Source organism: Sphaerodactylus townsendi, linkage group LG10 (genome assembly GCF_021028975.2).
Source record: "Sphaerodactylus townsendi isolate TG3544 linkage group LG10, MPM_Stown_v2.3, whole genome shotgun sequence".
Lineage (NCBI taxonomy): Eukaryota > Metazoa > Chordata > Lepidosauria > Squamata > Sphaerodactylidae > Sphaerodactylus > Sphaerodactylus townsendi.
The window spans coordinates 61374513-61401712 of NC_059434.1; the positions used below are offsets into that span (position 1 = coordinate 61374513).

Genomic DNA, 27200 nt, shown 5'->3' on the forward strand with positions numbered 1-27200 from the left:
TACACTAATGGATCATTAAAGACACACATTATGTTTCTATCAGGACAACCAAACCTCCAAAATCAAGAGTTTAAGCTTTGGGATTTGTGGGGATCACTTCTATTAGTAGACCTGGTGTGTCTGACAGTGTGGGGTTTGTAATCCTTCTGCCAAAACCCGCTGCTTCTGACAGGTAGTCATATTTTAACAAAATTTGAGGACAGGTTATTTCATAACTAAGAATAGTCAACAAGGGATGCTGACCGACAAGTCCTTGTGATCTTTTCTAGCAGACGTCCTGTTGATTTTAGGTACAGTAATAATATATTGGAATGGGAATAGTGTGGCAAACTATTTAATGTTTTACAGGGCATGATCAGTACCTTAAATTGCAACTGAAAGATAATAGGAGAGCCATGCAGATGCTAATGTGTTGGAGCAATTTGTTTTTGGTGACTTGCTCTACCATCAAGTCATAGTTTTCTGTATCAGTTAAACCTTGAACCATTATCAAGGGTAGAAAGGATATTTTAAGTATGTTATTTATAAAGTATCAATAGTGACATACAACAAAATGGGAGAGAAAAAACTGATTTTTAAAGTAAGGAGGTGGTCACAAAATCCAAGGTATCAAACCTGAATGACTTGGTTGGAGGGAAGTGACCTGCACTAGTGGCTGGCGCTAAGCAGAAAACAAGGACTGTCCGGTATCTTGTTTCCTCAGTAAGGTGTTACTAGCTTCAGCCAAACGGACTTTCAGATCAAGGATGAACATCCAGTTCTTGCTGTCTTTAGAGTTGTGATTCCCAAGAGAACAGAAATAGGACCAGTTGTGTGAGCAAAAAAGGTCCCAAATTATCCTGCTGTGTTCATAATGGCTTGATTGTTTTCCGATAGCCCCGGTTTATAAGTCAGCACTTGTTCTACTGGATGGGAGTTTGCCTCTTCCATGGCAACCAAAATGTCATTTAAGTCATACATGTGACAAGATTATGATAAGGCTGCAAATGATCTAGATATAAGTTAATGGAATGTGAGGTATATTCCATTAACTTATATTTAACTAGTAATATCTGTGTTGGCTATCTCCTAGATCAAGCCACAGTTGGGAGTGTCTGATTAATAAGTGATTATTTAAAAAAAACTGGTGATCAAATATGACAGTTAAACTTCATTATCTGAACTATATTGTTTTGAGGAGGTGTTCTGCTACTTACAAATTAAATATGTATTGGATATTTTTTATTTTTCTAAATTGAATAAATATTTACTTCCATCCCTTCAATAGGATGGGGTGGAATAGTGGGTCCTGAGTTACATTTCTTAATGACATCTAAACATTTCTTAATGACATCTAAAGTTGAATTCTCTTTGTCTAGATAAGTGTCTCAATAAAAATAAGGAGGCAATTAAGAGATTAGTGGATACTTTCAGTTCCATATCTGTATTTTACTGAAAGCCTGCAATCTTGAGGAAAAGAAGTAGAAATGTAGTAGAAGTGAACTTCCCAGTGCTCAACAGTTATATGGTGATAAACTGTAGTGCATTCAATGGGATTTGCTTTCAAGCAAACATGCATTGGATTGAACTGTAACCAAGTCTCTTTCTGTTCCCATTTCTGGCTCTCTCCTCCAAGGCAGGAACACAAGCTTTCTGTAATGATGCTTCATTGCCTCAAACACAATACAGTGTAACAGGTGTCTATAGGTTAACTTTTCAAGATACCTCTGATGATAGTCTGTATCTTAAATTTTTCTTCAGTTTATGTTCTTATCAATATGGACTGAATGTTGGCACTGATTTTGGAAAGTTGTTTTTGAAAGATACATTATATTATAGAGAGCAATCATAATATGTAAGATCTGAAAACAATGTCTAAAAGTGGTGCATTTGCATTTTGTGGCTTCTACATGTTCATTCAGACATAGACTGATATGCTGCGGAGGTCCGAAAATATTTGTTGAATGTTTGTACAATCTCTGCTTAGCACTGTCTGAACTCCCAAAGAACCCTTGTTGATCTCAGTTCTTGCATGATAGTTTAATTTTCTCTAGCATATGAAACATTAGAGTCTTCATGAGTGGATTTCAGATCAATACAAATTCAGCTTGGAGACGCTGGTTCATAGTAGCCATTCAATACCGTGTTTCCCCAAAAATAAGACAGTGTCTTATATTAATTTTTGCTCCCCAAGATGCGCTATGTCTTATTTTCAGGGGATGTCTTATTTTTCCGCTCCACAGCTGCATGCTCTGATCGACGGGCATGCTTCCAAACAAAAACTTGGCTACGTCTTACTTTTGGGGGATGCTTTATATTTAGCACTTCAGCAAAACCTCTACTACGTCTTATTTTCAGAGGATGTCTTATTTTCGGGGAAACAGGGTAGTATGTCCCAAATATGAATGCTACTTCATATTTATTAATGCTGTACCCTGTTACCATGCTTAGAAAGGTATGTGTAGTGACATAACAATCCCATGTGTTTTACTTTGTTTGATCACAGCCAGAGGGTATATAATGATGCCCTTAGTTGTTGACACATTTTGTGTGGATTAAGGACAAATAACATTTTTAAAAACTCATTTCATGAATGGCTAACTTATTTCCAAAGTTGTGTCACTCAAGGATATGGAAAGGGTTGTGTAGTGAAATGTTTTATTTGTGCCTGTGGTAATTGTAAAATCCTTTTAAAAATTGTAACTTCTAACAATGTATCCCACTGAGTTGTTTTCGTTCTACTAGCATTCTTTGTCTGCTACTAACATTTAACCCAACTGCAGTATTAAAAATTGCCTGCTAAGAAATACTTTTGTACTATTTGGGTAATTTGCCAACTTTTCATGTTAAGATGTCCTTTACGATGCTTGGTTTTTCGCTCTCTCTTAATGCTCTGATTTGTGCTTTCAATTTCTTACCTTTCCAGACAGTCTGATTCATGTGTTTGTGCTTTCCACTTCACAGGCATGCAGTATGGTGGATATGTTAATAACCAAGCTAGCTCTCCAGCAACTCCCTTGTCATCAAGTACAGATGATGAGGAAGAGGATGAGGAGGATGAGGAAGCAGGTCTGCTTTAGCTTTCCACCAGTATTTCTCATGTTTTGTGCCCATTTTTTTATTATCTCAATCATCGAAGAAGTCAGAAATTCTGTTTAATGTAGGATTTAAAAGATGGAGATCAATAATGTTAAAAGAACCCTCTTCAGTAAGCATTTCACTTAGAATCAAAGGTACAGAAGTGCATGCTGAACACACAGTTAGGTTTGTGTTTTTTTTAAGTTATCATGGCTTCCGGTAAACTTTAATATTTACTTTTATTCATTTATTTATTTATCAGATTTTATACCACCCTATCCCAACAGGGCTCAGGGCGGCGTACAACCTTTGCTGAATTTTTCATATTAGAAATAATCTGATTTTTTTTTACTTCAGCATAAACATCAGTTGCTTTCTTTACAGTTCAATATATTATCATAATTTGGTATTTTGCAGGTATGGAAAGGTTGTCCATAACTAACTGCAATCTTAAGTGAAGTTAAAACCTTCTATGCCCATTTATTTATTTATTTATTATCATATCCTTCCCCAAAGGCTCCCGGTGGTGCACAACATAAATTAATTAAATTGACTTTGGTGGGCTATGGAAGTGTATAACTCTGTTTAGGATTACACTTACTGAATACACAAATACATTCTGAGACCCACAAACTTCTGTGGCAACTTTGATTTTGTTTTTCATTTCGTTGTGTGGATGAAGATTTGTGAGTGCTAACTTAACTGCATGGTAATTTTGTTTGCCAGTCTGTTTCATTTGGCTTTTTTCATTTTGCAATGAGTAATTATTCAGCAGACCCATTTTGTTTTAGTTTAAACTTAGACTTCAAAAACATATTCTAGTGCATGTGATCAACATTCAGCTGCCACAATTAAATAAATACTTAAATTGTGGTCTGTAGGCACAGTGTCTTTTTAAAAATTAAGATTTAGAATTGCCCATTTAACATTTATTTAAAACTATTTGTTGCTATATTCATGAAGAATTAATAGTATTCTTGTGTCGCGTGTGCTCTTATGCATTTCCCTACGTGGTGCATGAGAACGGTGTCAACTTGGCATGCATTGATGTGCCCCTCAGGAATTTTTGTAACGTTTCTTGTAATGCTATTTTGTTGACGTTTCCCCAAAGGCTTTTTCTCTTATCCCCTTCAATGTTAATCTGCACAAACTTGTTCTTCATTCCATTTGAGTGAAAAGACAGTTATCGTCATTTCATCCTTTCTCTGTTTCTGTGTTATTCTAAAAACCAGCATAACTTGGGGTTGTCATTGAGGCATGTTAATATGGTTTGAAATATTTTGTAGACGTATATTACTTAGCTTGTGCAGTTTGTCCATCTCTATCAAATCCATTGCAAAAATATAAGAGTTTGACTAGTGACCTTGTTTCACTCCCTTACTGCTAGCAATTTGACCATGCATTTCAGTCAGTATTGGATGAAATGATAATTACATTTTTATATATATATTCTTTGACCTCTTGTTTCCCTCAACATTCCTAGCGTCCTTGGGAAAGGGTTCAGTTAGTGATGTAATGTCCAAAGTTTAATTTTGAGAATCTCTTGAAGTAGTTTTATGGCCCCATCCAAAGGGGGGGTCTGTACGTGGGAGTGGCATTTGGCTATCTGGCAGATTTGCCTTCCCCTGGGCACTTAATGCTGGTGGAGGAGCAAAACCGCCAGCTTGCAGCCGTCGCCCTCCCCAGTGGTGGGACATAGCTCAGGATGCGGTGGCAGTGTCCCTCTGCCTCCACTGCCGGTGCAACAGGGCAGCCCGGAGGTGTGGCTGTGGGAGGAACCATTTGCTGTCTTCGCTGGCAGCGGTTGGTTGGTTTAAACTTAAGCCACAGAAAAGGCAACATAAGTCTATACTGCCCCATAGAGGCTTCTCGGCGACAGGGAGGCGTTTTCTCTTTGCAAGCCTCCCCACGCCTCTGGAAAGCGTCTCTGGGTGACTTGGCTGTGGCACTGCTGCTAGATGCCTGGCCGTTTGGATGGGGCTGTTAAATGTGAAATATTAGGTTTGAATGTTGATTGCATTTCTTAATAAAAACTGGAGTACTGAGGCTCCCTTGGAAATAATTGTTCAAGTTCTGAAGCTATATCCAGCTAGCAAGGAGCAGGCTGCGTCTGTGCTTTTCTGGATTATCTCAAACTTTATGTGTTATTTTTAAGCTATGTAGCAAACCTAAAAACATTTACCTTCTTCAAATGATTATGAATAGAAAATGGGAGCCAAGCTATTGACTCCCTTTTGTTACTCAAAAAATTTGTCAGGATTTTTTTTTTACAGAAAAATGCTCTAATTTGGGAGTTACTGCTTTCACGTAGGCTCCTTCCACACATTCAGAATAATGCACTTTCAATCCACTTTCAGTGCATTTTGAAGCTGGATTTTACTGTGGAATAGCAAAATCCACTTTCAAACAATTGTGAAAGTGGATTGAATGTGCATTATTATGCATGTGTGGAAGGGGCCATAGTTAACTCATGCTTTGAATGCCATATTGTGAAACATTTCAGAAGGTTTTCATTTTGCCTCTACTATCCCAGTTGGTCGGCAAGGAAAGTTAAGAATTATCTTAGAAACAGCATAGGGCTGGCTGTGATATAGCCTAGCAACCAACTACGATTATGCTGCATAATCCCTAATCTATTTACCTGCTACAGGGTCTTAAAACTTTGTTTGGTGCAGGCCTGTTTGTTTGGGGCAGGCCTCTTGTGCTTAGTTAGAGAGCAGCCTGGAATAATCGACAGAGACGGCTGACGAAGCATCCAGAGATTTCAGTCGGGTTTATAAAAGTTTAATACAGTTTTTTTAATTCTTATTATTTTCAGATCCTTGCTGGCTCTTAACAAGAAGTTTAACGTTTTACTGGGACCTGTAGCTTTACTGAGACCTGCAATTATCTAGGCAATGGTTTTAAAATCTGACTTTAAATTTAGTTAATCAGACTTCATTTAAGATAAATTTAGTTAATCAGACTTCATTAAGATAAATAAAACAAATCTTGGAAGTTTATCATCCTTTAAAAAGTAAATTAAAAGACCAGGGGCACGTATTTGAGTTCTCGATTATCTTTTATCTGGAAAAAGGTGGCTTACTGTAGTGAATATTTCAAAATAAACCAAACAGAAATAAGCAAATAACAGAGTGCAAATAGAGGTAATACCGTGTTTCCCTGAATATAAGACAGTGTCTTATATTAATTTTTGCTCCCAAAGATGCGCTAGGTCTTATTTTCAGGGGATGTCTTATATTTCTGTATTCTGTTCGTCAGGCATGCTTCCAAACAAAAAACTTTGCTACGTCTTACTTTTGGGGGATGCCTTATATTTCGCACTTCAGCAAAACCTCTACTACGTCTTATTTTCCGGGGATGTCTTATATTCGGGGAAACAGGGTATGAAAGAAAGTAGAAGTAATATTAAAAACAAACCAGGCATGTGTGTTGCTGAATAACCTGGTTCAGTTTGAATTAAAGAGTGCAGAGTAGACTGGCAGGAAAAGTGTTTGTGCCAGTGGGTGCCTGGTGGTCAATGTCTGGAGCGTTCCTTTTCTCTTGCTGCAGGGACCTTGGCTCAGGCTTCTCTCTCTTCCATAATGTTGAACGCTGTTCACTCCTTCTGTTTGCAGACTCTTTCTCCTTGCCTTGAAGTACTTGTGAGGGAAACCATGATCTCCAGTAGTTAGAGTAGTCTACAGTGGTTAACCTGTGGATAACCTATTGTCACTAACATCTTCTTAAGCCGCTATTTTCTCATCAGTTTCCCTCATTGGTCATTCTTTTTTAAGTAGTTTTTTGCACGCACACACACATACGCATATATATGTAGAATCCTGTCTTGTGTCCTTTTAGTATAAACTCTTGTTTTCCACAAGGGTTCTTTATAGGTTATTTCCTGGAATTGTTAAAACAGTGGTTGGCATGCATGTGAATAAGCATCTTTTTTGTTTGTTTCTTCTAGCTATTGACAGCTCTTCCACTACTAGCAGCGCGTCTCCAGTTTCCAGCAATTATGATTACCTTGAAGGAGGTGGCTATCCAGGTAAATTATTTTTGTTTAATGTTTTAATATTAACATTACACTTTAAAAATGCTAAAATGTAAAAACAGATCTTTTGTCCACTTGAGATATATTGTTCACTTTTACTTGAGATACAAATCATGGACACTGCAGGGTTTTTTAATTAATCAGTTCTGTTTTTCAGATAATAAGTTAAATCACACTGAGTGAGCACCCTAACCATTTTCAAACCAGTTATTAATTTTTTTTGTGCCTGCCGACTTATGGCAGCCTCGTAGGGTTTTCAAAGCAAGAGACGTTCAAAGGTGGTTTGCCTGGCTCTGTCAGAACCCTGACATTTTTTGGAAGTTGCCCAACCAATTACTAACAAGGGAGGGGAGATGCTGCTTGTCTCCTGAGATCCTTCAAGATCAGGCTAACCTCTAAAACCATCTTTTCTTTTCGTCTGTGTAGCATACTTTGTACCCTATATTAGCAGCTTTATACTACATTAGCATACTTTATACCCTATATTAGCAGCTTCTCCAGTGCTTTCTGATTAATTCTGCTATATGATGTTCAGATGCAGTCCTGCATGCAATTATGAGATGGATCTATTGAACTTGGTAGTGTGATATCCAACTGAGTAAAAACACAAATCTGACTAGTCAACTACACTGTAGTTCAATGGGAACTGAATGTTATATGCAACCCCCTTGTAAAATACATTATCTATTATGTATCCTTTCAAAATGTAATCTGTCCAGACCTGTACATTTTTGTGCATCATTAATGCGTATCTTTTCGGTTTTGCATCTGTTCTCTAAATGGCATTTGATGTTCCCGTTTTGTACTGAAAAGAATTGTGGGACTGGGATTCTTTTGATTAGCTAATGTTGATTTGGTGAAATTACATACATAGACTCTATCCAGTGGTGGGATTCAGCAGGTTCGCACCATTTTGACAGAACCGGTTGTTAAAATGGTGCTTGTAAACAACCAGTTGTTAAATTATTTGAATCCCACCACTGACTCTATCCTTATATTATTGTAGAACATGGGTGGCATGGGGGTGGGGAAGCTTGAGGTTGGACCATGAAATAGCCAGATTGTATTTTGAATGAAAATGTTAGTCTAGCATCTATGGTGAATTGAGCATCCATGTACATTTTCCATAAAAAGAGAGTGTGAACTATGGAAGATGGGTGAGTCAGTAGCAGTGAGCCGCTGTCTAGAAGACAGACGAAACAAGTTGCTGTCATTCAGACTTACTTTTAAGACACTTGAAAAATGCCTTGTTTTCAGCAAAAAAAATCAAGAAGTGGAAATATATGAGACTGGGTTTGGGGTCTGCGTGACAGCTGTTTCATGGTCTTTTGGTTCCTTGATATTCAGAATGTGTGCAGGGAGAGGGCTTTGTTTGCTTGGGCTTTTGGTTCTTGCCTTTTTAAAATTGAAGCAGTTCTTTAAAATGGATAATTGATCTTTTTAGAGGCATGTCCTGCAACTAGTAGCCCAGCTCCTGTTTCTTCAGTTTCCCAAACATCGAAACCCTCTAAACCTTTTGGCTACGGGTACCCTACTCTCCGGCCTGGCTATCAGAATGTAACACCACCACCTGCCATACAGCCAAACAGCACTGGATATAATTCTGGATTTCCTCAGTATCCCCAGGTTAGAGATTAAAAGATCCTTTAATAAAAACATGTCTGTCTAATGTAGTTTTTGATGAAATGAAGTGGATGTGAATGTATAAAATACTGCCATGTGTCTTCCAGGGTTGGAATTCTAATTCTTTGATTTCAAAATCGAATATTTTTTGTATTCCAATTGAAAGAGAGGGACTATCAAATAGGTTAAAGACTGGATTAGTCTTGCTTCTCCAAGCAATGGAAGCTTCAGAACAATCTTTTCACATTCAGTTGCCTTCAGCAAACAATATTCAAATAGATCGGTTGACATCTTGAAATTGGAATATTGAGGCTAATGTTGAGAAAGTGGGAATTGGGAAAGGGGGAATTAAGTCACATTGGTCAAGGTCCAAAGAACCATGCAACTAGTTCCGTGATTTCAAATTGGGTTTGGACACGGCATATCTCTTTTGGAGGTGAGAGAATTTCCAGAAAATGGTTAATGATGTGGTATGGCTGATTGCTGTTTAAATATTTTTAATCACTAGCTCTTTTAAGCAACTCTTATTTGGATGGAAGTTGGGTCCGTGCCTGGCATGGGGTGATTCTTGGGGATTAGTGGGCGGGTACCTCACAGAACAGGTAATGGTAAGAAAGGTAATACTATGTAATAAATGTTTGTCATTAATGGTTGTTTCTAGCAATATCCCACAATGAATCAGCTGTCAGCTAGTCTTGGAGGACTAGGTCTACAGCAGGCTCAACAGCCAGAAAGCTTAAGACCAATCAACCTTACTCAAGATAGAAATATTCTTCCTATTTCTCCAGTCCTTGCTCCTGTGCCTAATTTGAACTCAGATCTGAAGAAGCTGAACTGCAGCCCAGAGTAGGTATAACGTTTCCAGTATTAAGCATGTTTACATTCTTGCATTTCTTGAGTTGATTGATATCTATCTGAGGAACATATAAAGCCTTGTAAACATCAGACTACTGTTGCATCTAACTCAGCATTTGCTGATAAGAAGCACTTTCCCTCAGCCCTGTTATATTTCCCAGAGACGAAGGATGCCAGTTGACATTTATTGCTTTCCAGGCATTCCCCTCACTACCCACATTAAAATAAATATACTCAGGCAGAAGTAAACTTAACAGTGACTCATATTTATTTAATAGACAGAGGAGATGGTAAAGAGAGGCATATTAACTCGGAGATGGATAGATGAGGCAAAGAAGGCAGTATAAATGTATATACACTATTCACAAAAGAGCCCTGCACGGAGATTATAGCTTTTAGTTTCTTCAACACAGCACTTAAGATTAGTTAGTTCAGTGTAGCTTAGATGTTCGTTTCATAGATGGTTTAGAGTTTGTACATTTCCTTTATCTTGGATGGTACTGGCTTATGGTTTCTACACATAGGGTCCTGTCATAGGCTAGGTACTTGTTCATAGTACGAATGCTCAGCCCTCCTCTTAGATAAAACTCTCAAAAATATAACATACTCGCCACTGAGGTAAACTCAAAGCAAATCCCTATACTCCAGACCCACTGGTATACTGAAATTCTTCTCTACGCAGAAGATATCCCTATCCTGGTTTATATGGGCTTCACCTATAAACCTAATAGACTTGGTCAGTGTATAATTGCTGTCTCCCAGGAATCAGGCTGTTAACAATAGTTCCTGTCCCACATTTTGACAGAACTATCCCCTCAGAGATGTTTAGTTTTTACTCTGTTAAGACAGACAGTTCTTAACAGCATGACTGATCCAAACCAAAAGCCCTTCAGAGTATTGTGATAAGGAACTTAACCTCCTCCGTCTCTGCATCATGCAGTTACTTGCCTAGTCAGAATGCAAGAGGCCACAACCAATCGGGTGGCTCCCCTGTTCCTAAACCTTTCTGTGCCTCACTCTGAAGGTAAATAGTATTTTACTTTGACAAAATTGCTCTTTAAAAATACACATTTTCCTACAGTCCATCACAACTGCTTAGAGATACTTAACAGAAAGGGAAATTATAGATCACCTTTCCAGTGGTTGTAGTGCAGGCCATGGGGCAGGTTTATTCTGGTGCAGTGAAACAATCATATGAGTTGCTCCTGTGTTTGTTACTTACTGCGAGCTTGTGTGTCACTTCGGCTGCAACCAGTGTTTCGACGGCAATATCTTTATGGATTAATAATCAATATGTCACTTATCAGAAATATTGTATATTTTCAGTTATGAAAATGTGCTTTCTTATACTGGCTCTTTGATTACTTGTTCTGACTTACAAGGCTAATATTGTATATATTTTTATTATTATTGGTTTGGATTGTTTGCTGAAACTGCAATAATCCATACTCCACAATATCTTTCTGCCTGTTTTGTTATGTCATGTGGTTGGTATTGTTTAAAAAGGGTAGATAAAATCCCATTTGAGGCTCACTCTACACTATGACATCATTACAGTGTTTCTGTGGCTACAGGTAGATGGCCATGGTGTGGATTTGGTTAGTGAATAGCCTTGGCCTGTTCTTGTTGGGAAGCTGTACTTATAAGAGCTTATAAATTACTGAATTCTCTTGCTGTTGTGGTTTTTCCAGGCTGGGCAGCAATAGTCTGGTAGTTTTCGCTCTTAATGTTTCAGCTGCATCTGTGGCTGGCATCTTCAGAGGCAGGTCACAGTAAGATGTGTTTCTCTCCATGGCATAGTATAACATGACTCTGAAAACTACCAAAGCATGGCTGCGCAGCCCGGAAAACTCACAACCAGTTGATTCTGGATGTGAAAGCCTTCGACAATGTCTTGCTGTTTTTTGTATTCCAAATATATACGTAATGACACCTCATTATAAATTGCGAAATGAATGAGTGGAGTTGTTCTGAAATGAAGACAAGGGTTTTGGGTGGGAAGGGAATTTTCATGCTAGTTATGCCTGAATCCTTCATTGGGTCTTGAATGCTTAACACTTATTCCAAGGTTTGCATGATGGTTCTGGATATTTGCATTAAGCAGTGGCCTTTGAGCACATGGCCTTTTCTATGCAGTAAGTACTGTGGATCATAATTTGTGAAACTAACACATTCCATTTATCTTCTAGCTCGTTTCGATGCACTTTGACAAATATCCCTCAGACTCAGGCTTTGCTAAACAAAGCAAAACTTCCTTTGGGGTTGCTTCTACATCCCTTCAGAGATCTAACGGTAAAATGCCTTTTTGAGCCCAAATTTTGATTCAACTGTATTAAAATATAAACAAAAGTTTGTCAGCACTCAGAAGTAAACCGGAGCGGAATATTGGTTCACCTTAAGGTGGTACAATTTGTTGTTGCGCTGTAGTTCTTGAAACGGAAATAAAAACTAGAGAATAGGTGCAAATATGAATGTATTTGTGGCATAAACTTCAATAGAGATCGCTATAAAATAAGCTTCAGATTGTAGTCTTTATTCCTTTTTTTCATTGGTTAGCTTTATTCTATCCATACAGCATTGTGATAATGTCTACAGTAAATAGAATTCAGCAGGATGTATGGAGATGGGAGGAATTTGAAAGGCTTTAAAATTCACATGCTGCAATTTTTTTTAGCAGTTACCTGTGATAACATCAAGTACCATTGTGAGATGTAGGTCATGCAGAACATACATCAACCCTTTTGTTTCCTTTATTGATCAAAGGAGATGGAAATGTAATCTGTGCTACAGAGTTAATGATGGTAAGTATGAATAACAGAAGCGGTAATCTAAAGACACGCATGGTAAATTTGAGAGGAGCGGGTGTACAGACAAGCTTGTGAGGCCATGTCCTCCTTTATGAAGACATGGGAGCAGCTCCTAAAGCACAGGGGCAGCATGATCTCTTACTGTACTTGAGAACATTCTTCAGAGTTCTTATAGTTTAAAAAAGTATTAAGTAAACAGCAGTATTAACAGAGACAACATATAGACTGGGATAGGGTTGTTGTTTTAACCCATTCCACAGTGGGCTACAAGTGCTACAAACACATTCTTTATCTTTTGACAATAACATGTTTATTTTACAACTTAGTTCCAGAAGAATTTATGTATAATCCTCTGACACGATCGTATGGCGAGCCTCACAAACGGCCAGAAGTGCAAAATTCTACAGTGGAGTTCATTGCTTCTTCAGATTACATGGCAAGTAGACATTTTTAGATGCTTGGCAAACATAAATTCTCATGCATCCATAGTGAAGTTGGAACGGAAGGCAGACATAAATTTAGATGTTACTCCCCTCACTGACTACTTCCTGCCTCCTTTTCGTACAGCTGTTTACTCCTTTTTTTTACAAAGGGGCTAGACAGTTGTGATGGAATTGCAGGAATTTGCAAAGCAAAATGTTTGACAGTTTTAAATAAAAAAATAGTGAATTAAAAGGGATGTATCAGTACTAATTTTAAAACGGTTAATTTTATTTTACAGCTTCGTCCACCTCAGCCTGCAGTGTATTTGTTTGTATTTGATGTGTCCCACAATGCAGTAGAAGCTGGATATTTGTCAATTGTGTGTCAGTCTTTGCTGGAAAACTTAGACAAGTAAGAACTGTCTCTCCTCCCCCCCCCCTTTTTTTTTTTTTGCTGTAGTGCGGAATTATAATCAGGATTCTTTGGCTGTTATAAGTATTATTCAGTTGGTTGTCTCTTCATGATTTTGGGCACTCTTCATAGCTTTTCTCTCAACCTTTTATGCCTTTGATCCTTTAGGTCCTTTTAAGGAACTTACTAACTAGCTCTTAAACACTTGGGGGAAGGAGAAGAATGACATGAACCAAATATCAATTAGCACAGAGCCACATTATAGGAGCTTGAAGTTCTGTTTGTTCCCACTCCCCCAATCCCCGCTCACACCTCTAATTCGCCATATAATGAACATCTGGCCTCCCGTGGGTACAAGTAAGGGGGAGGGGTGGGGGCTGAAACCATCTGTAAGTTATAATGGTTCTTATTAATCGGATATTGGTTGTTGTTAATTGTTTTTATGGCTAATGTTGGACACTGCCCTGAGCCCTTCAGGGGAGGGCAGTATATAAATTTGATTACATACATACATACATACATACATACATACATACATACATACATACATACATACATACATACATACATACATACATACATACATACATACATACATACATATCAAAAATAAGGTGTTGGCTTTTAATGCTCAAATAAGGCATTGGCTTTTAATGCTACACAAAGAAAGTGTCTAATTCTCAGCCACAGTCACTACAAACTTAGTTAAATTCAAAGCTGTATGAAATTGCATATTGCGAATCCACACTCTGAATTCTGGTGTTAAACAGCAGTTGTCTATGGAGAACTGCTAAAACAAACAACTAAGGTTTGTTTTTAATCTTTAGATTGCCTGGAGATTCAAGAACAAGAATTGGCTTCATAACCTTTGACAGCACTGTTCAGTTCTACAATTTGCAGGAAGGATTATCGCAGCCTCAGATGCTAATTGTCTCGGAAATCGATGGTAAAGAATAAAAAAGCAACCTCCCTTGATTATGATTTCAGGGACTATGCAGCTGTCAATGTGTTGTGTAATACTTTGCAAGGTCAGAAACAATATAATGATTGAAACTATCAAATTAAGTTCTTAAAATATACTGTCAGGATATGGAGAAGAGCAGTCGTGTGTGTGAGAGTAATTGCTATGCAATTGGTCAATATGGTCTATCTACTGTTCATGCTTACAATACAAAATGAGGGAAAATTGAACATGTTTAGAATATTATTGCAGGATAAGGAAAATGTGATTGTAGACTGAACAAATCGATAGGCTTTTTTGAATTTTGCTGGAATATGACTCTGCTTCTGAGAGCCAGCATGGTTTGATGGTTAAGAGCAGGTGGACTCTAATTTGGAGAACTGGGTTTGATTCCCTTCTCTATCACGTGAGGCAGACTCTAATCTGGTAAACTGGGTTTGTTTCCCCACTCCTACACATGAAGCCTGCTGGGAGACCACGGGCTAGTCACAGTTTTTCAGAACTCTCTCAGTCCCAACTACCTGGCAAGGTATCTGTTGTGGGGAGGAGAAGTGAAGGCAATTGTAAGGCACTTTGAGACACCTTACGGTTGAGAAAAGCAGGATATAAATCCAAACTCTTCTTCTCTTCTTCTAATTTATATATAAATGAGATTTCTGTACTTCACTTATCCCTGCCTTTCTCCCTAGTGGGGAACCAAAATGTTTTACTTTGTATACCTCCTCCATTTTTATCCTCACAAAACCCCTGTGAGATAGATTAGGCTGAAAGCATATGACCAACCCGAAGTCATCCAGCAAGCTTGTAATTTGTTATGAATGTATTGACTGAGGTTTGCTGGGCCATGCAGTGTTTCACCCATGTATTAAAGCTTTTTCTGATTCCCTCCCCTCTCAACAACAGCCCTTCCTGCCCTATAAATGCAGCTCTTGAAAGTCAAGGAACCCTTTAGAGTAACGTACCATCTACTGCAAAGGCTGCAGTTATGGCGGAGAACCGGCAACTTCCCCTCTTGCCCCCTCCCACCCCCAACGCATGTATATGGAAGTGTGTTTTTGCTGTGGTGTGGATCCTGACCTTTGTGTCTTACATTCAGGAAATAAATGCTTTAAGATGTAATTTAATGCCTTACTCTTCCTGTAGATGTCTTCCTGCCCACACCTGACAGTTTACTTGTTAATCTACATGAAAGCAAAGAGGTAAGATGGATCAAAATACTGTGACCGTTTACTGAAGAACTAAATTCTAGAATGAAGCCACCTTTCTGCAACTGCTTTTAAATGAAGCGACTGAAAACAGGTATGCCATCTGTGGGACCTGTGGGCCACATTAGGCCTGAAGCGTTTCGAGCCCTGCCTTGAGTTATGTAGCTGTGCTGCCAGTTTAAATTTGTCTCCTGTGGACCAGTGTGGTAGTTCACAGAGACAAGAGGAGGTTGAACTGGCAAGGGACAAAAGGGGGAAAAGGTATTGTGTGCGGTTGAACTGGCTCAGAAGAGAACTGTTACCGATAAGAGAACAAGATGTAGTAGAAGAAATGTCAGAATAAAAACAAAACAAAAAGAACCTGCTATATCATGGCTGTAGGTGACACAATACCAACAAACAATAAATAAATGTGCTAATTTAACAAGTGTCCAGAAAGCAAAATAAAATGAAGGTATGAGTAATTTATGAGATAGTCTCTGTATAAGATTAGCTCTATGTACATCGAGATCATATACAAGTCGTTTTAAAATTAAGCTTGATTCGGATAATCGCATTACGGGCAAGCAGTACCAAAAAAGTGTCTCTGACAAAGCGGTCCAGCTGTCGCGAAACATGAGAACCAAGCCCCCCATCTCCTTGATGTTATTGAAGAACTAGGAATTACCTGTTTCTTTAACATCTCTGAAGACTTGCCTGTTTTGAGGCTTCGTGCACCAATTCTGCTCAGCCCCCATTGGAAAAACTAGAAGTAGGATTCCTGACCAGGGTGGCACCTGTTGCCCCAGTGCTTTTGGCCAGGCGAGGACAGAAGGATGAGGGGAACTGTGGGATTCAATCTGGACTTGCTCAGGTTGTGCTCCAGGAATGAAATTTTTTTTTGCAGCTGCTAGCACGCTCAGCAGTTGAGGCCCTAACCCAGTGGTGTCAAACCTTTGGCACTCCAGATGTTATGGACTACAATTCCCATCAGCCCCTGCCAGTATGGCCAATTGGTTCACCACCACGGCCCTAACTCTTCTCCTTCCTCCTTCCTTGCCTTTTTCTCTCTCTTCCTGCACCCCATCTCCCTAGTCTGCCTGTCATTCTGTCTCTATATACACATAATATATTTTTCACAAGATCAGGCTATTTTAAGTTGCTGCTGGAGAGCAGAGGCGTAGCGAGGGGGGAAAGTGCCCGGTGCACCAGTGTGTCCTCTGCCCCTGCCACGCCCCCACAGGGACGTGCACCCCCTGCCCCCTTGGAGCTATGCCTCTGCTGGAGAGGTGCTCTCATTGGTTACAGGGGGGACTGAAGAAGCAGAGACTTGTACCATATCTGTGTGTGCAGAAAGTTTCAACGCTTATTGACATGTCCGTGCTGCAGCAGCAGAAATATGACTTCCATCTTTCCCCTTTCAATCATTTTCCCCTCCTTTTGCAAGATGTGACCAGCATCTCAGACACTCTGGATATACAGATCGCATTGGTGGCTTGGAAAAGAGAAATGAAAGAGTCACCAAAGGGGTCTTTTTGTGTGTGCGTGTGTATTTAAGGGTGTAAAAGTTCCATTATAAATGTTTCTCTCTAAAGTGATTTTTTGGGTATGCTCTGCCTTCATATTTTCCTCTTTTTTTTACCCCGCCACTCAATATATTTTGGATTTACTGCAAGGAGAATTGCATTGTGAGCAAAGAAAATCGGATTACGAGAAACCACTACAAACAAGAAGCAATGAAAAAAGGATCCCGTCCCCCTCCAAATTGGTTGCCTTTTTAATTTGCGAAGCCCCCCCTCCCTTTTGCAATCAGAATCTAGATATCAGAAAGACCCAAGAGGAATATTTTATTTTTGTATTTGAATGGGGCGGGGGGAGGGCGGCAAAAAAGGTAGGCACTAGGACCCAATCAGAGCATTCGGCCACAAAGGAGGTCCAGGAAGTGGCAGTGGAGGAATTCACAATTGTATTTAGATCTTTTGTTGGGAAAGGGTATAGCTCTCCGCATAATTGGTTTGCGCATGTGGTTTTCATAAGAACTAATATCACATACCTTTCTGCGGTAATGACATCAGTTTCTTGTAAACTTAAATTTCTTCCTAACGTCATTGCATCTGTTTTCCAGCTGATTAAAGACTTATTGAATGCGCTACCAAATATGTTCACTAACACAAGAGAAACACACAGTGCTTTAGGCCCAGCCCTTCAAGCAGCCTATAAGTTGATGTCTCCGACAGGTGGGCGGGTGTCTGTGTTTCAGACACAGTTACCATCCTTGGGTGCAGGGCGTTTGCAGTCAAGGGAAGATCCCAATCAAAGATCAAGCACAAAGGTACTTTGCACATGGTAATTTTGAGAAGTAATAGTAGCTATGTCTGTGCATGTTTTGTTGGAGAAACAGGAACTTGAGAATCTAAGCTTTCTTTCTGAAAAAAAAATCAATGTATTTCTAGACTTACAGATGCTTGAAGGTATTTGCTTGAAGGTATATTTAATGAAATTCTGGTGCTCGGGGGAGTAAAGGGCAAAGTGGGCTTTCAGTGCATCAGTTCTCTTTTTACCTTCTGAAATCTATCAAAGTTGAATAAGTTATGCAAAATAAGCAATTATGTATGCCCATTTGGGGTTTTTTTGCAAAGGGACAGAGACAAAAATTTTGGAAATTTCTTTGAGCTCAGCTATGGCTACAGTTTTTATAGGCTGCATCATTTCTCAGGCAGTTATTTGAGTCACGTTAATAATTGGAATGACTGAGAAGTTCCTTTGCAAGAATAATGCATTGCACTAATTGATTTTTGTACACTGTTCTGTAGGCTGAGAATCTCATTAATTGGTTTAAATGAGATTTCTCAGTAAGTGCTTTTGCTAATCTTGCAGACTATACTTTCTGGCTATTCTGTGTTTATGTTTGGGAAAGCCCTATAATTCTTATCCATACAAGAAACTTAGATAACAAACATTTATTTATGTATTTATATTCCATTTTTCATGGTGATTTCATACTGATAAAATCAAAATAATGTTTTTTAAAAAAATAAGAATTGAAACTATAAGATCAAGACATCCAAAAGAAATAGAAAACAACAGAATAACAAGGCTAATAAAACTGAGATAAAGCTGACGATCTGGAATGGCGCAGTGTTAGCCTCATCAGATCTCATCAGATCTCAGAAGCTAAGCAGGGTTGCGTCTGTCAAGTACTTGGATGGGAGACCACCAAGGAAGTCTCAGGGTTACTATGTGGAGAAACCAGAGGCGTAGCAAAGGGGGAAAGCGCCCGATGCACTGGTGCTTCCTCTGGGCCCCCTGCCCCGGAACGCCCCGCCACACCCTCGTCACACCAAGACAGGGGTGCGTGCCCGGTGCGTCCCCACCCCCTTGAAGCTACACCTCGGAGAAACCTTGAAAATCATACAAGAATCATAAGTTGGCTGTGATTTTATGGCGCTTTCCATCTGAAACAAGATTTTTTTTCTGTCTCCTGTGGTGGGCCTTCAGGGAAAGAATCAGGAAACTTCTGTAGGAAGACATTTGTAATTCCTGGGGGAGTGACTGAAAAGGCTGAACAACTTTTTATAATAGCCAATCTTGCCTAAAATATGTTAGCACCTGCAACGGGGTTTCCCTGTTAGCACTTGAAACATTGTTTCCTTTAAATAGTGGGGCAGTTTGTATGGGAGGTCCGCTGTGGTCTTACGTTACGCTAAAAATCCAGAAGAGATGGATGGATCCTTGGAACGGCAAGTGGAATTAGTCTTGCTGATCAAGACTTCTCCTGACTTCTGTTGTAGCCCTTTGATCAAACCTTTGCTTCTGGGAAGGGGAGTTAAAGCTCAAAAATGAGCAGGGGCAAAATGGGTATCTGGTGAGAGGTGGACATCAAAGGTTCCTCCCTTTGTGAACAGAAGAACTGTTCCTCCAGAGTAATTGTCATTGCAATAGTGGAATGACGGCCTCGTATCCAACCCAGTTGCTTTCCAGATCATAGGCATGCATAGTTAAGAGTGTTCATTAGTTTTTTCTAGCCAATGTGATAAACTTACATTACACTACAATACATTACACGCAACACATGATTGGTGTTTGGAATATGCTGCCACAGGAGGTGATGATGGCCATTAACCTGGATAGCTTTAAAAGGGGCTTGGACAGATTTATGGAGGAGAAGTCGATCTATGGCTACCAATCTTGATCCTCCTTGATCTGAGATTGCAAATGCCTTTGCAGACCAGGTACTCACATCCTGTATGTGAGCTCCCAAAGGCATCTGGTGGGCCACTGTGAGTAGCAGAGTGCTGGACTAGATGGACTCTGGTCTGATCCAGCAGGCTCTTTCTTATGTTCTTATTCACAATACTAAACTCAAAATCTGAATTTGTCAAGGGCTGTCATGGCTCCAGTGCTTGACAGAGGTGCAACTGTGGGTAAACGATTACAAATAACAAGTGGCACACATTTAACTTACAAGTTACAATTTTAGAAAAGTGTGCTTGGTCTTCCTAAACTGTTAAATGTGCTGGAACAAGATTCAGACGTCCGTGTTATTTTGTTTATTCATTCTAGGTTGTTCAGCACCTGGGCCCAGCAACAGACTTTTATAAGAAATTGGCACTAGATTGTTCAGGACAACAAACATCTGTGGATTTGTTTCTTTTAAGCTCAAAGTATTCAGATCTTGCATCTCTTGGTAAGGGGTTAATGACGTCATGGTTAAGTATGTGTTGATGGAGAGTTTTTTACATTTTGGTAAATTGTCTGGAAAAAGTCCTTGGGCTGTAATACAGGGACGAAAGAGTATAAGGGTTTGTTGGTGTTATTGTGTTTTTTTTTAAAGCATACCGGGCAGTCTGAAGGGTTTATCTTTTTGGCTAGCTAGTTTAATAATGTATTAATTATTTTGGTTTTTAAAAACTTACATTTGTTGTTTGTCACTTGGGTTCTGACTTGATTGGGAGAAACGGAGGTATAAACACCTTCATGCGTAGATTGGGGTTTGTTGGCCTTTTGACTAAAAACTTCCCTACCCCATTCTTGACCAGCTAAGCTGGTTCAACAGTTGATGGCTCCTGAACCATCTTTAAGAGAACACACAGTTACTAACAAACTTGCAACTTAGCCAAGCAAATGAAGATATGGCCATTATCTTTTTTTCAAATATTAGATTATTGTATAGTAAACTGGGAATTATTGGGGGTTGATTAAGTTTTTTATCAACAGTTGGGTTACAATTGTTACAGCTGCATATTAACGCACTCTCTTTCTCTCTCTTCCTGTCCCTTTACCAAAGCTTGCATGTCTAAATACTCTGCTGGTTGCATCTATTATTATCCATCTTTCCATCATAGCCTCAATCCTATTCAAGCAGAAAAGTTGCAGAAAGATCTTAAAAGGTATCTTACTCGAAAGATTGGGTTTGAAGCGGTCATGAGAATAAGATGTACAAAAGGTATGTTAATGAATTTTGGAACAGCTTTGTTTGCACTTTCATGGGTCAGCCTTGTAAAGTGGAACTGAATTTAGGCATCCAGCATTCTACCAGTATAATACTTGCACTTTAGGAACTGTACTTTACCTTTGGGAAGGAATCTACATTTTCAGAATCAGTCTCATTTATCTGGGTTCTGGATTGAAAAGAACAAAATTGAAAAGAACAAAAGGATTGAAAAGAACAAAAAAGCCAGTCTGTTTCTTAACTTGCATGGAATTGAGGTGTTATTTTATGAACCGCCCTGAGCCCTTCGGGGGAGGGCGGTATAAAAGTAGAATAATAAATAAATGAAGACTTCCATGAGATTATTCATCTCAAGAGTCAGCCATACATCAGTATAGAAGAACAAATTTAAAAGAATAGCCATGTTTAAAGGACCAGCTGATTTTTACTGCTAGGAGCTGCATTTCTCAGCTTCTCCTGTTTTAATTTCCTAAATAATGTCTTTCATTATCAGGTCTTTCAATACATACGTTCCACGGTAACTTCTTTGTGCGATCTACTGACTTGCTGTCACTTGCCAATGTCAATCCCGACGCTGGGTTTGCAGTGCAAATGTCCATTGAAGAAAGCCTGGCAGACACATCCTTAGTCTGTTTTCAGACAGCACTTCTATACACTTCAAGCAAAGGTAACTGCGGAAGAGTGTAGTTGTCTTCTACAGTGCTGCGATAGCTATCCTACAAATATACTTTTGTAGCATAACATACTGCGATTAAAAAGTACTATTCATTCTGATGCAGGTGAACGGAGAATTCGAGTGCACACACTCTGTTTGCCTGTGGTCACTTCATTGCCTGATGTTTATGCCGGTGCGGATGTACAAGCAATTTTATGCCTCTTGGCTAACATGGGTGAGTTGAAAATAACTCTGCCAGAGTTTTATCCTTTTCTGGGGCTAAATAGTTATGTCACAGCTTGAATGCTGAAGATTTATTTTATTTTTTTATAGTTTTATTTATATCCCGCCCTCCCCAGCAGGGCTCAGGGTGGCAAACAGCACAGTTTCCGTATGCAGTAACAAATAAACATCAGAACAGCAACCAAAACAGGAAAACCAACCACAGATGACGAACCCACCCACCCCCGGCCAATGATGATAACGGTCAGGCCAGCTGTCTAGATGGGAATGCCTGGTGGAAAAGCTCCATCTTACAGCCGCTACTGGAATAGCAGAGTCAGGCTGGGGGTATGGCCAGGGGAGGAGCCGACCTTATTTGACCTTTTTATTTGACCTTGGTGTCCTGCCGCCTCCACATTGGATGGGCCCGTTATGCTTCTTTCCACAAACAATCGTCTATAATACCATTTCATATTTTTTTCATTTATTTGGACTAAAGGTGTATATATAAAGGCTTACAGTCTAGATTCTACTTAGTCGTAACTGTAGAAAGAGTACTGTTTACAATCACATTTTGTTAAACGTGCTTTTCTTCTAGAAAGTTCAGGGTAGTGCATAGTGGGCTACCCTTGCTTCTGTTTTATCCTTAGAACAAACCTAAGGTAGGTTAGGCTCAGAGAAAGTGATTGGCAGAGTGACCGTTGAGTTCAGTGGCAGAGTGGATGCTGAAGGGAGAACATCTAATAGAAACAGAAATTCCTAAATTATCTTATTTAGCGAGCACTTCAGGTATTCCTAATCTGATTAATCAAATGTTGGTATCTTAGTGGTTACTTATGTTGGGAAATTTTTGCTGTCTCCTGTTGCTTATGACTTTTTAAATACAGTTCCCTCCCTGTTTGTTCATTATTTCTCCGCCTCCCACAGCTGTGGATCGTTCAGTTTCGTCAAGTCTTTCAGATGCAAGAGATGCCTTGGTGAATGCAGTGGTTGATTCCCTGTCGGCTTATATGTCAACTGTATCAAATCTCCAGCAAACTGCTTTGATAGCTCCAAATTCCCTCAGGCTGTTTCCTCTGTATGTTTTGGCTCTCTTCAAACAGGTATTAATTACATCTAAACAGTAGCCTATAATTGTCTTCTGTCAAATATAAAGCTGTGCTTTTAATATCAGAGACTTTAATGATATGAAACTGCTTAATTGGAGATACCTTTTCTGCCATGTTATGTTCCTTTTAGTTAAGGTATTTGTAAAACGTAAAGTACATGGTGTTATTTATAGTAAAAATAGTCCATGAATCAAGCTGCCTTAAAAATAGGAGCTTAAAAATAGAGTCTTTTCATCCATCAAGAGTTTTAAAAACATACTGCCAGTCCTTAATGTTGCATTACATCTTAAGAGACCTTTAGTAGTAACTGTTCCTATTTGTAGGAAAGAGATGAAGTCACTCTCATACTCTGGAGCTGTGCGACTAGTTTTATGTGCCCTGGGAAGTTTTTAACTCTAGATCCTAGAAGGTAGTTGTGGTACAGCATCAGAAGAAGGTGGTGTTTGCCATTCAGAGGAGAAAAGTAAAAAGACTCAAAACGTGTGCTTTTGTATTCTGACTGCCATGTTTAGTAACCTGCAATGTATGTAGAATATTCCACATTTCTTTCTTCCAGAAAGCCTTTAGAATTGGCACCAGTACACGCTTAGATGATCGCGTATATGCCATGTGTCTAATAAAAAGTCAGCCTCTGGTTCACTTGATGAAGATGATACACCCCAGCTTGTACAGGATAGACAGACTCACTGATGAGGTATAGCACATGTATCTATTATTGCAGATAACAAGTGGAGATGGTCTTGCTTGAAATGCTGGGAGTACATGGGGATATTTTTCCACAAGAGCACCTCCAGATTCCCCGGTCAAGGGTTCTTTTGTCAGACCTGGAATGTATGGAAACTTGGGCAGAGGTGTAGCAAGGGGAGAAAGTGCCCGGGGCACTGGTGTGTCCTTCACCCCGCCACACCAACGTCCGCCCCGTCCGGCCCCATCCATGCTTTCGCCACGCTCCCACAGGGGCACGCACCCGGTGCGTGCTCCCCATCTCGCTCCCTTGGAGCTACGCCTCTGAACTTGGGCAATACATTAAGCAGCTATTTTCAGTAGCAGACAATGAGGGAGACTACTTGAGTTTTACTGTTTATTGAACATACAAAATTAGCAGAAGGAAAGTAAAGAAAATGCATCCAAACTGAAAGAACAACATCAAATTCAGTGCCACGGGAAACAAAACAGCAGGCACAACTGTACAAATGGGAAAGTGCTGCTGATAGTCATTTGGAACACTGGAAATGCTATTCTGCCAATGTACCATGTTTACCATTGCAAAGGATCATGGTTTTGACAAAGCCAGCACATAAGTCGAATTCTTTAATTGTAAAAGAGAATTGGAACCGGGGCATAGGAACGGCAGGCACTAGACCCCAGCAGAGCATTCCTGCACTGAAAAGATCCAGGAAGAAAAATATCTCCTGTCATGTTTTTGTGGGAAAAGATATCGCAGAGTTTGTTCTGTCTACTACTGTTTAATGAATTTGCTCTTTTTTTTTGGGGGGGGGGGGGGGGGGTAGAAATCAGTAGTTTTCTGCTTGATAGGATATTAAACTATCCATTTGCTTAAACATTATCTTTTTTTTGTTGTCCTACCAATTGATATTTGACCACTACTTTGCAGCATTTGGGAATGATAGAATGTTGTGGTAATCTCCTGTTTGGGAGACCATTTGCAAGTGGATTTAGTGTTCTGTTCTAGACTGGGGTTTAGAAGACGTGTTCTTTGCTGCTGTGTGGGTCATGCACGGCAAGCTGATAATCCTTAATGCGACCTGTGACAGTTGTAAGAAAGGTTGCAATAGCTGCCCAGGCTCCCCCCTCCAACTTCTAGATTGTTAGTAGCGATGCTAAATTTTGTACACCCTTTAAATATAATGAATTGTCTATGATCTGCTTGCAGTAGGCTTAACGATAACTTCTGTTATAGGGTGCGATACATGTCAATGACAGAGTTGTACCTCAGCCCCCTCTTCAGCGACTGTCTGCGGAGAAATTGACAAGAGATGGAGCTTTTCTTTTGGATTATGGCCCAGTATGTTGTAAACATGTCTTCTTCATACTTCCATGTGATTTAAAATTACGGCTGTAGTAAAATCAGAAAATCTCAGATTTTAAAAAGAATTACATATTGCCATCCATGCTGTGATAGACTACTGACTTTATTTTCTAATAAACTGTTTTGTAAGCCTTGGGCAGTCCAATCCAGATTGGGGTCGGGGAGCTGAAGGGTTGTAGGAGACAACATAGAATCATGGTGCCGCGTTTTCCCTTCCAGCTGGCATAATCGCTTACAGGGAGGCGGGTGGCTGCTATGGGGTTTGTGTGGACAGACCTGTCTCCGGCCACTGTCTCCACAGTTGCATTGGTCTAATTTGTAGGCTGGTGCAACTGGTGGCATCCTGGGGGCATTTCCAGAGGTGGCACCAGGAATACTTTTAGTTTCCCCCTATATAGGGCTTTTAAGTGACAGGGGAGGCTTTTTGTTTCTTCTGCCTCCCCATTCTGCCTGAAAGCCCTCTGGAGGCAGCAGGGGCACTGTCCCTACCCTGTTTCTCCAAAAATAAGACGTCCCCTGAGAATAAGACATAGTAGAGGTTTTGCTGAAGTTCTAAATATAAAACATCCCCCGAAAGTAAGACATAGCAAAGTTTTTGTTTGGAAGCATGCCCGTCGAACAGAACACCAGAGCATGCAGCTGTGGAGCAGAAAAATAAGACATCCCCTGAAAATAAGATGTAGCGCATCTTTGGGAGCAAAAATTAATATAAGACACTGTCTTATTTTCGGAGAAACACGGTAGCCACCTCCAAAATCTGGATAGCACTCTTAAGTACATTAATGTAGTTTTTGTTCATAATGATATATTCAAAACAATTCAGCAAACATTTTTATTGATGCGTCATCAATGTCCGTGTATCTTATCAAAATTAACAAAGATGTTTACCCCAAATTACGTTCTGACATTTTAGGCGATTTATGTATGGATTGGAAAAAGCTGTGATAGCTTCATAAAAGAGGTCCTTGGATACCCTAACTATTCATCTGTACCACAAGGACTGGTAAGGTTTTGTTTTTCTTAACACAAGAAACTACTCACCTTCTTGAAAACTGATTTCTATGCAAGATCAGCTTGTTGCAAACTGTCACATGGCCTAGGGTCAGACAGTTGTCTGTCTGTCGAAATGCGGAGGAGTTCTGAGGTCAGATATGCTGTGGAAGCTTTTCGTTGTCTGTGTCATTGAGCTATCTAGATTGGCCCCTGGATCTGTAATGGCTGGATTTGAGATGGTCATGTTGCTTTTCTATTCTGATTCCAAGAAGGATAGGGGAGGCGCCTTACACTTGGAAGTATCTTCTTGTAGCTCTGCACCATAAAGGCTGTTTGTGCTCTGCCTTTCTTGTTTATAAAAGCTGCCTAGGAATTTTTAAATGCTTGCAAGGAATGTTAGACAGGAATGCCATTTTAGCCTTTGTTTATTCCTATGTGGTTTTAAATACACTAATAAAGTAATTGGAAAGAAGAGTTATAAAATTCAATTGAGTTTCCACCAGTGCTTTGATGTTTGATAAAATCAGTTGGTTTGGGCTCTAGGGTTTTTTTTTGTTTTTTTTTTTGCTTTATTATTGTATTATTCAGCATATTAAGTAAACAGTGCTTAAACTTTGTATTTAATTTTTCTAGACTCAGCTTCCCGAATTAGATACTGTTTCTTCAGAACGAACCAGATCATTTATATCCTGGCTTAAGGACAGTAAACCTCTGTGCCCCGTCCTTCAAATAATAAAGTAAGTGTGTTTAAAAGTGGGTATCTGCCCATTTATCTTTCACTGAGTTCAGTGATCCTTTATTCATACTTGTACATTAGCTTTTTGTTTGCTCTTAAAAGGTATTTATTTACAATTTACTTTAAAGAGTTTTTATCCCTGCTGTCTTATTAATCTGAATCTGCCCATATGCAGACATGCCTCATCACTTGTGTAAATTTGGAGGTGATTTTTAAAAAGCAATAATTTTTCAAATTTTTCTGCAAACTGAGGGAGGGGGGCAGTCTGACAAAAATCTCTTCCTGTACTTGATCGTGTTGTTTGGATTTTTTGCTTCATACTCTGGGTCTCATTCACAATCAGATGTATGGTCTGTGGGTTGGACAAAGTATTCAGAAAGAATGTCCTTTCCTCTCCCATAATTCTAGAGCTCATGGCCACCTAATATAGTTAATGGGCAAAACATTCAAGACCGACCGAAGGAAATACTATTTCACTTGCAGTTTTGAACTTGTGGAATTCATTGTTACAGAGAACAGTAATAACATTTGCCATTGGCCTAGCTGGCTTTTAAAGGGGGCTAATAAAATCATGAAAGATAGGCCCATCAATTGCTGTTAGTCACAATAATTAAACAGAGCCTCCA

General features: G+C 39.5%; 1 protein-coding gene across 3 annotated transcripts in view; it reads left to right on the top strand.

Annotated features, from left to right (window-relative positions):
- SEC24B (SEC24 homolog B, COPII coat complex component) overlaps window positions 1-27200 on the top strand; it is a 36411-nt gene that overhangs the window by 5634 nt on the left and 3577 nt on the right. The window contains exons 4-23 of one of the 3 annotated variants that reach the window (XM_048509458.1): window positions 2944-3048; window positions 7007-7087; window positions 8538-8719; window positions 9378-9562; window positions 11761-11863; window positions 12246-12372; window positions 12705-12814; window positions 13100-13212; window positions 14040-14158; window positions 15317-15372; window positions 17483-17689; window positions 19921-20044; window positions 20645-20803; window positions 21303-21476; window positions 21589-21699; window positions 22614-22789; window positions 23352-23489; window positions 24717-24821; window positions 25759-25848; window positions 26472-26575. In XM_048509458.1, coding sequence (XP_048365415.1) covers window positions 2944-3048; window positions 7007-7087; window positions 8538-8719; window positions 9378-9562; window positions 11761-11863; window positions 12246-12372; window positions 12705-12814; window positions 13100-13212; window positions 14040-14158; window positions 15317-15372; window positions 17483-17689; window positions 19921-20044; window positions 20645-20803; window positions 21303-21476; window positions 21589-21699; window positions 22614-22789; window positions 23352-23489; window positions 24717-24821; window positions 25759-25848; window positions 26472-26575 — 2569 coding nt within the window. The remainder of the gene's footprint in view (window positions 1-2943; window positions 3049-7006; window positions 7088-8537; window positions 8720-9377; window positions 9563-11760; window positions 11864-12245; window positions 12373-12704; window positions 12815-13099; window positions 13213-14039; window positions 14159-15316; window positions 15373-17482; window positions 17690-19920; window positions 20045-20644; window positions 20804-21302; window positions 21477-21588; window positions 21700-22613; window positions 22790-23351; window positions 23490-24716; window positions 24822-25758; window positions 25849-26471; window positions 26576-27200) is intronic. The other 2 variants (XM_048509459.1, XM_048509460.1) reach the window with 2 other exon arrangements.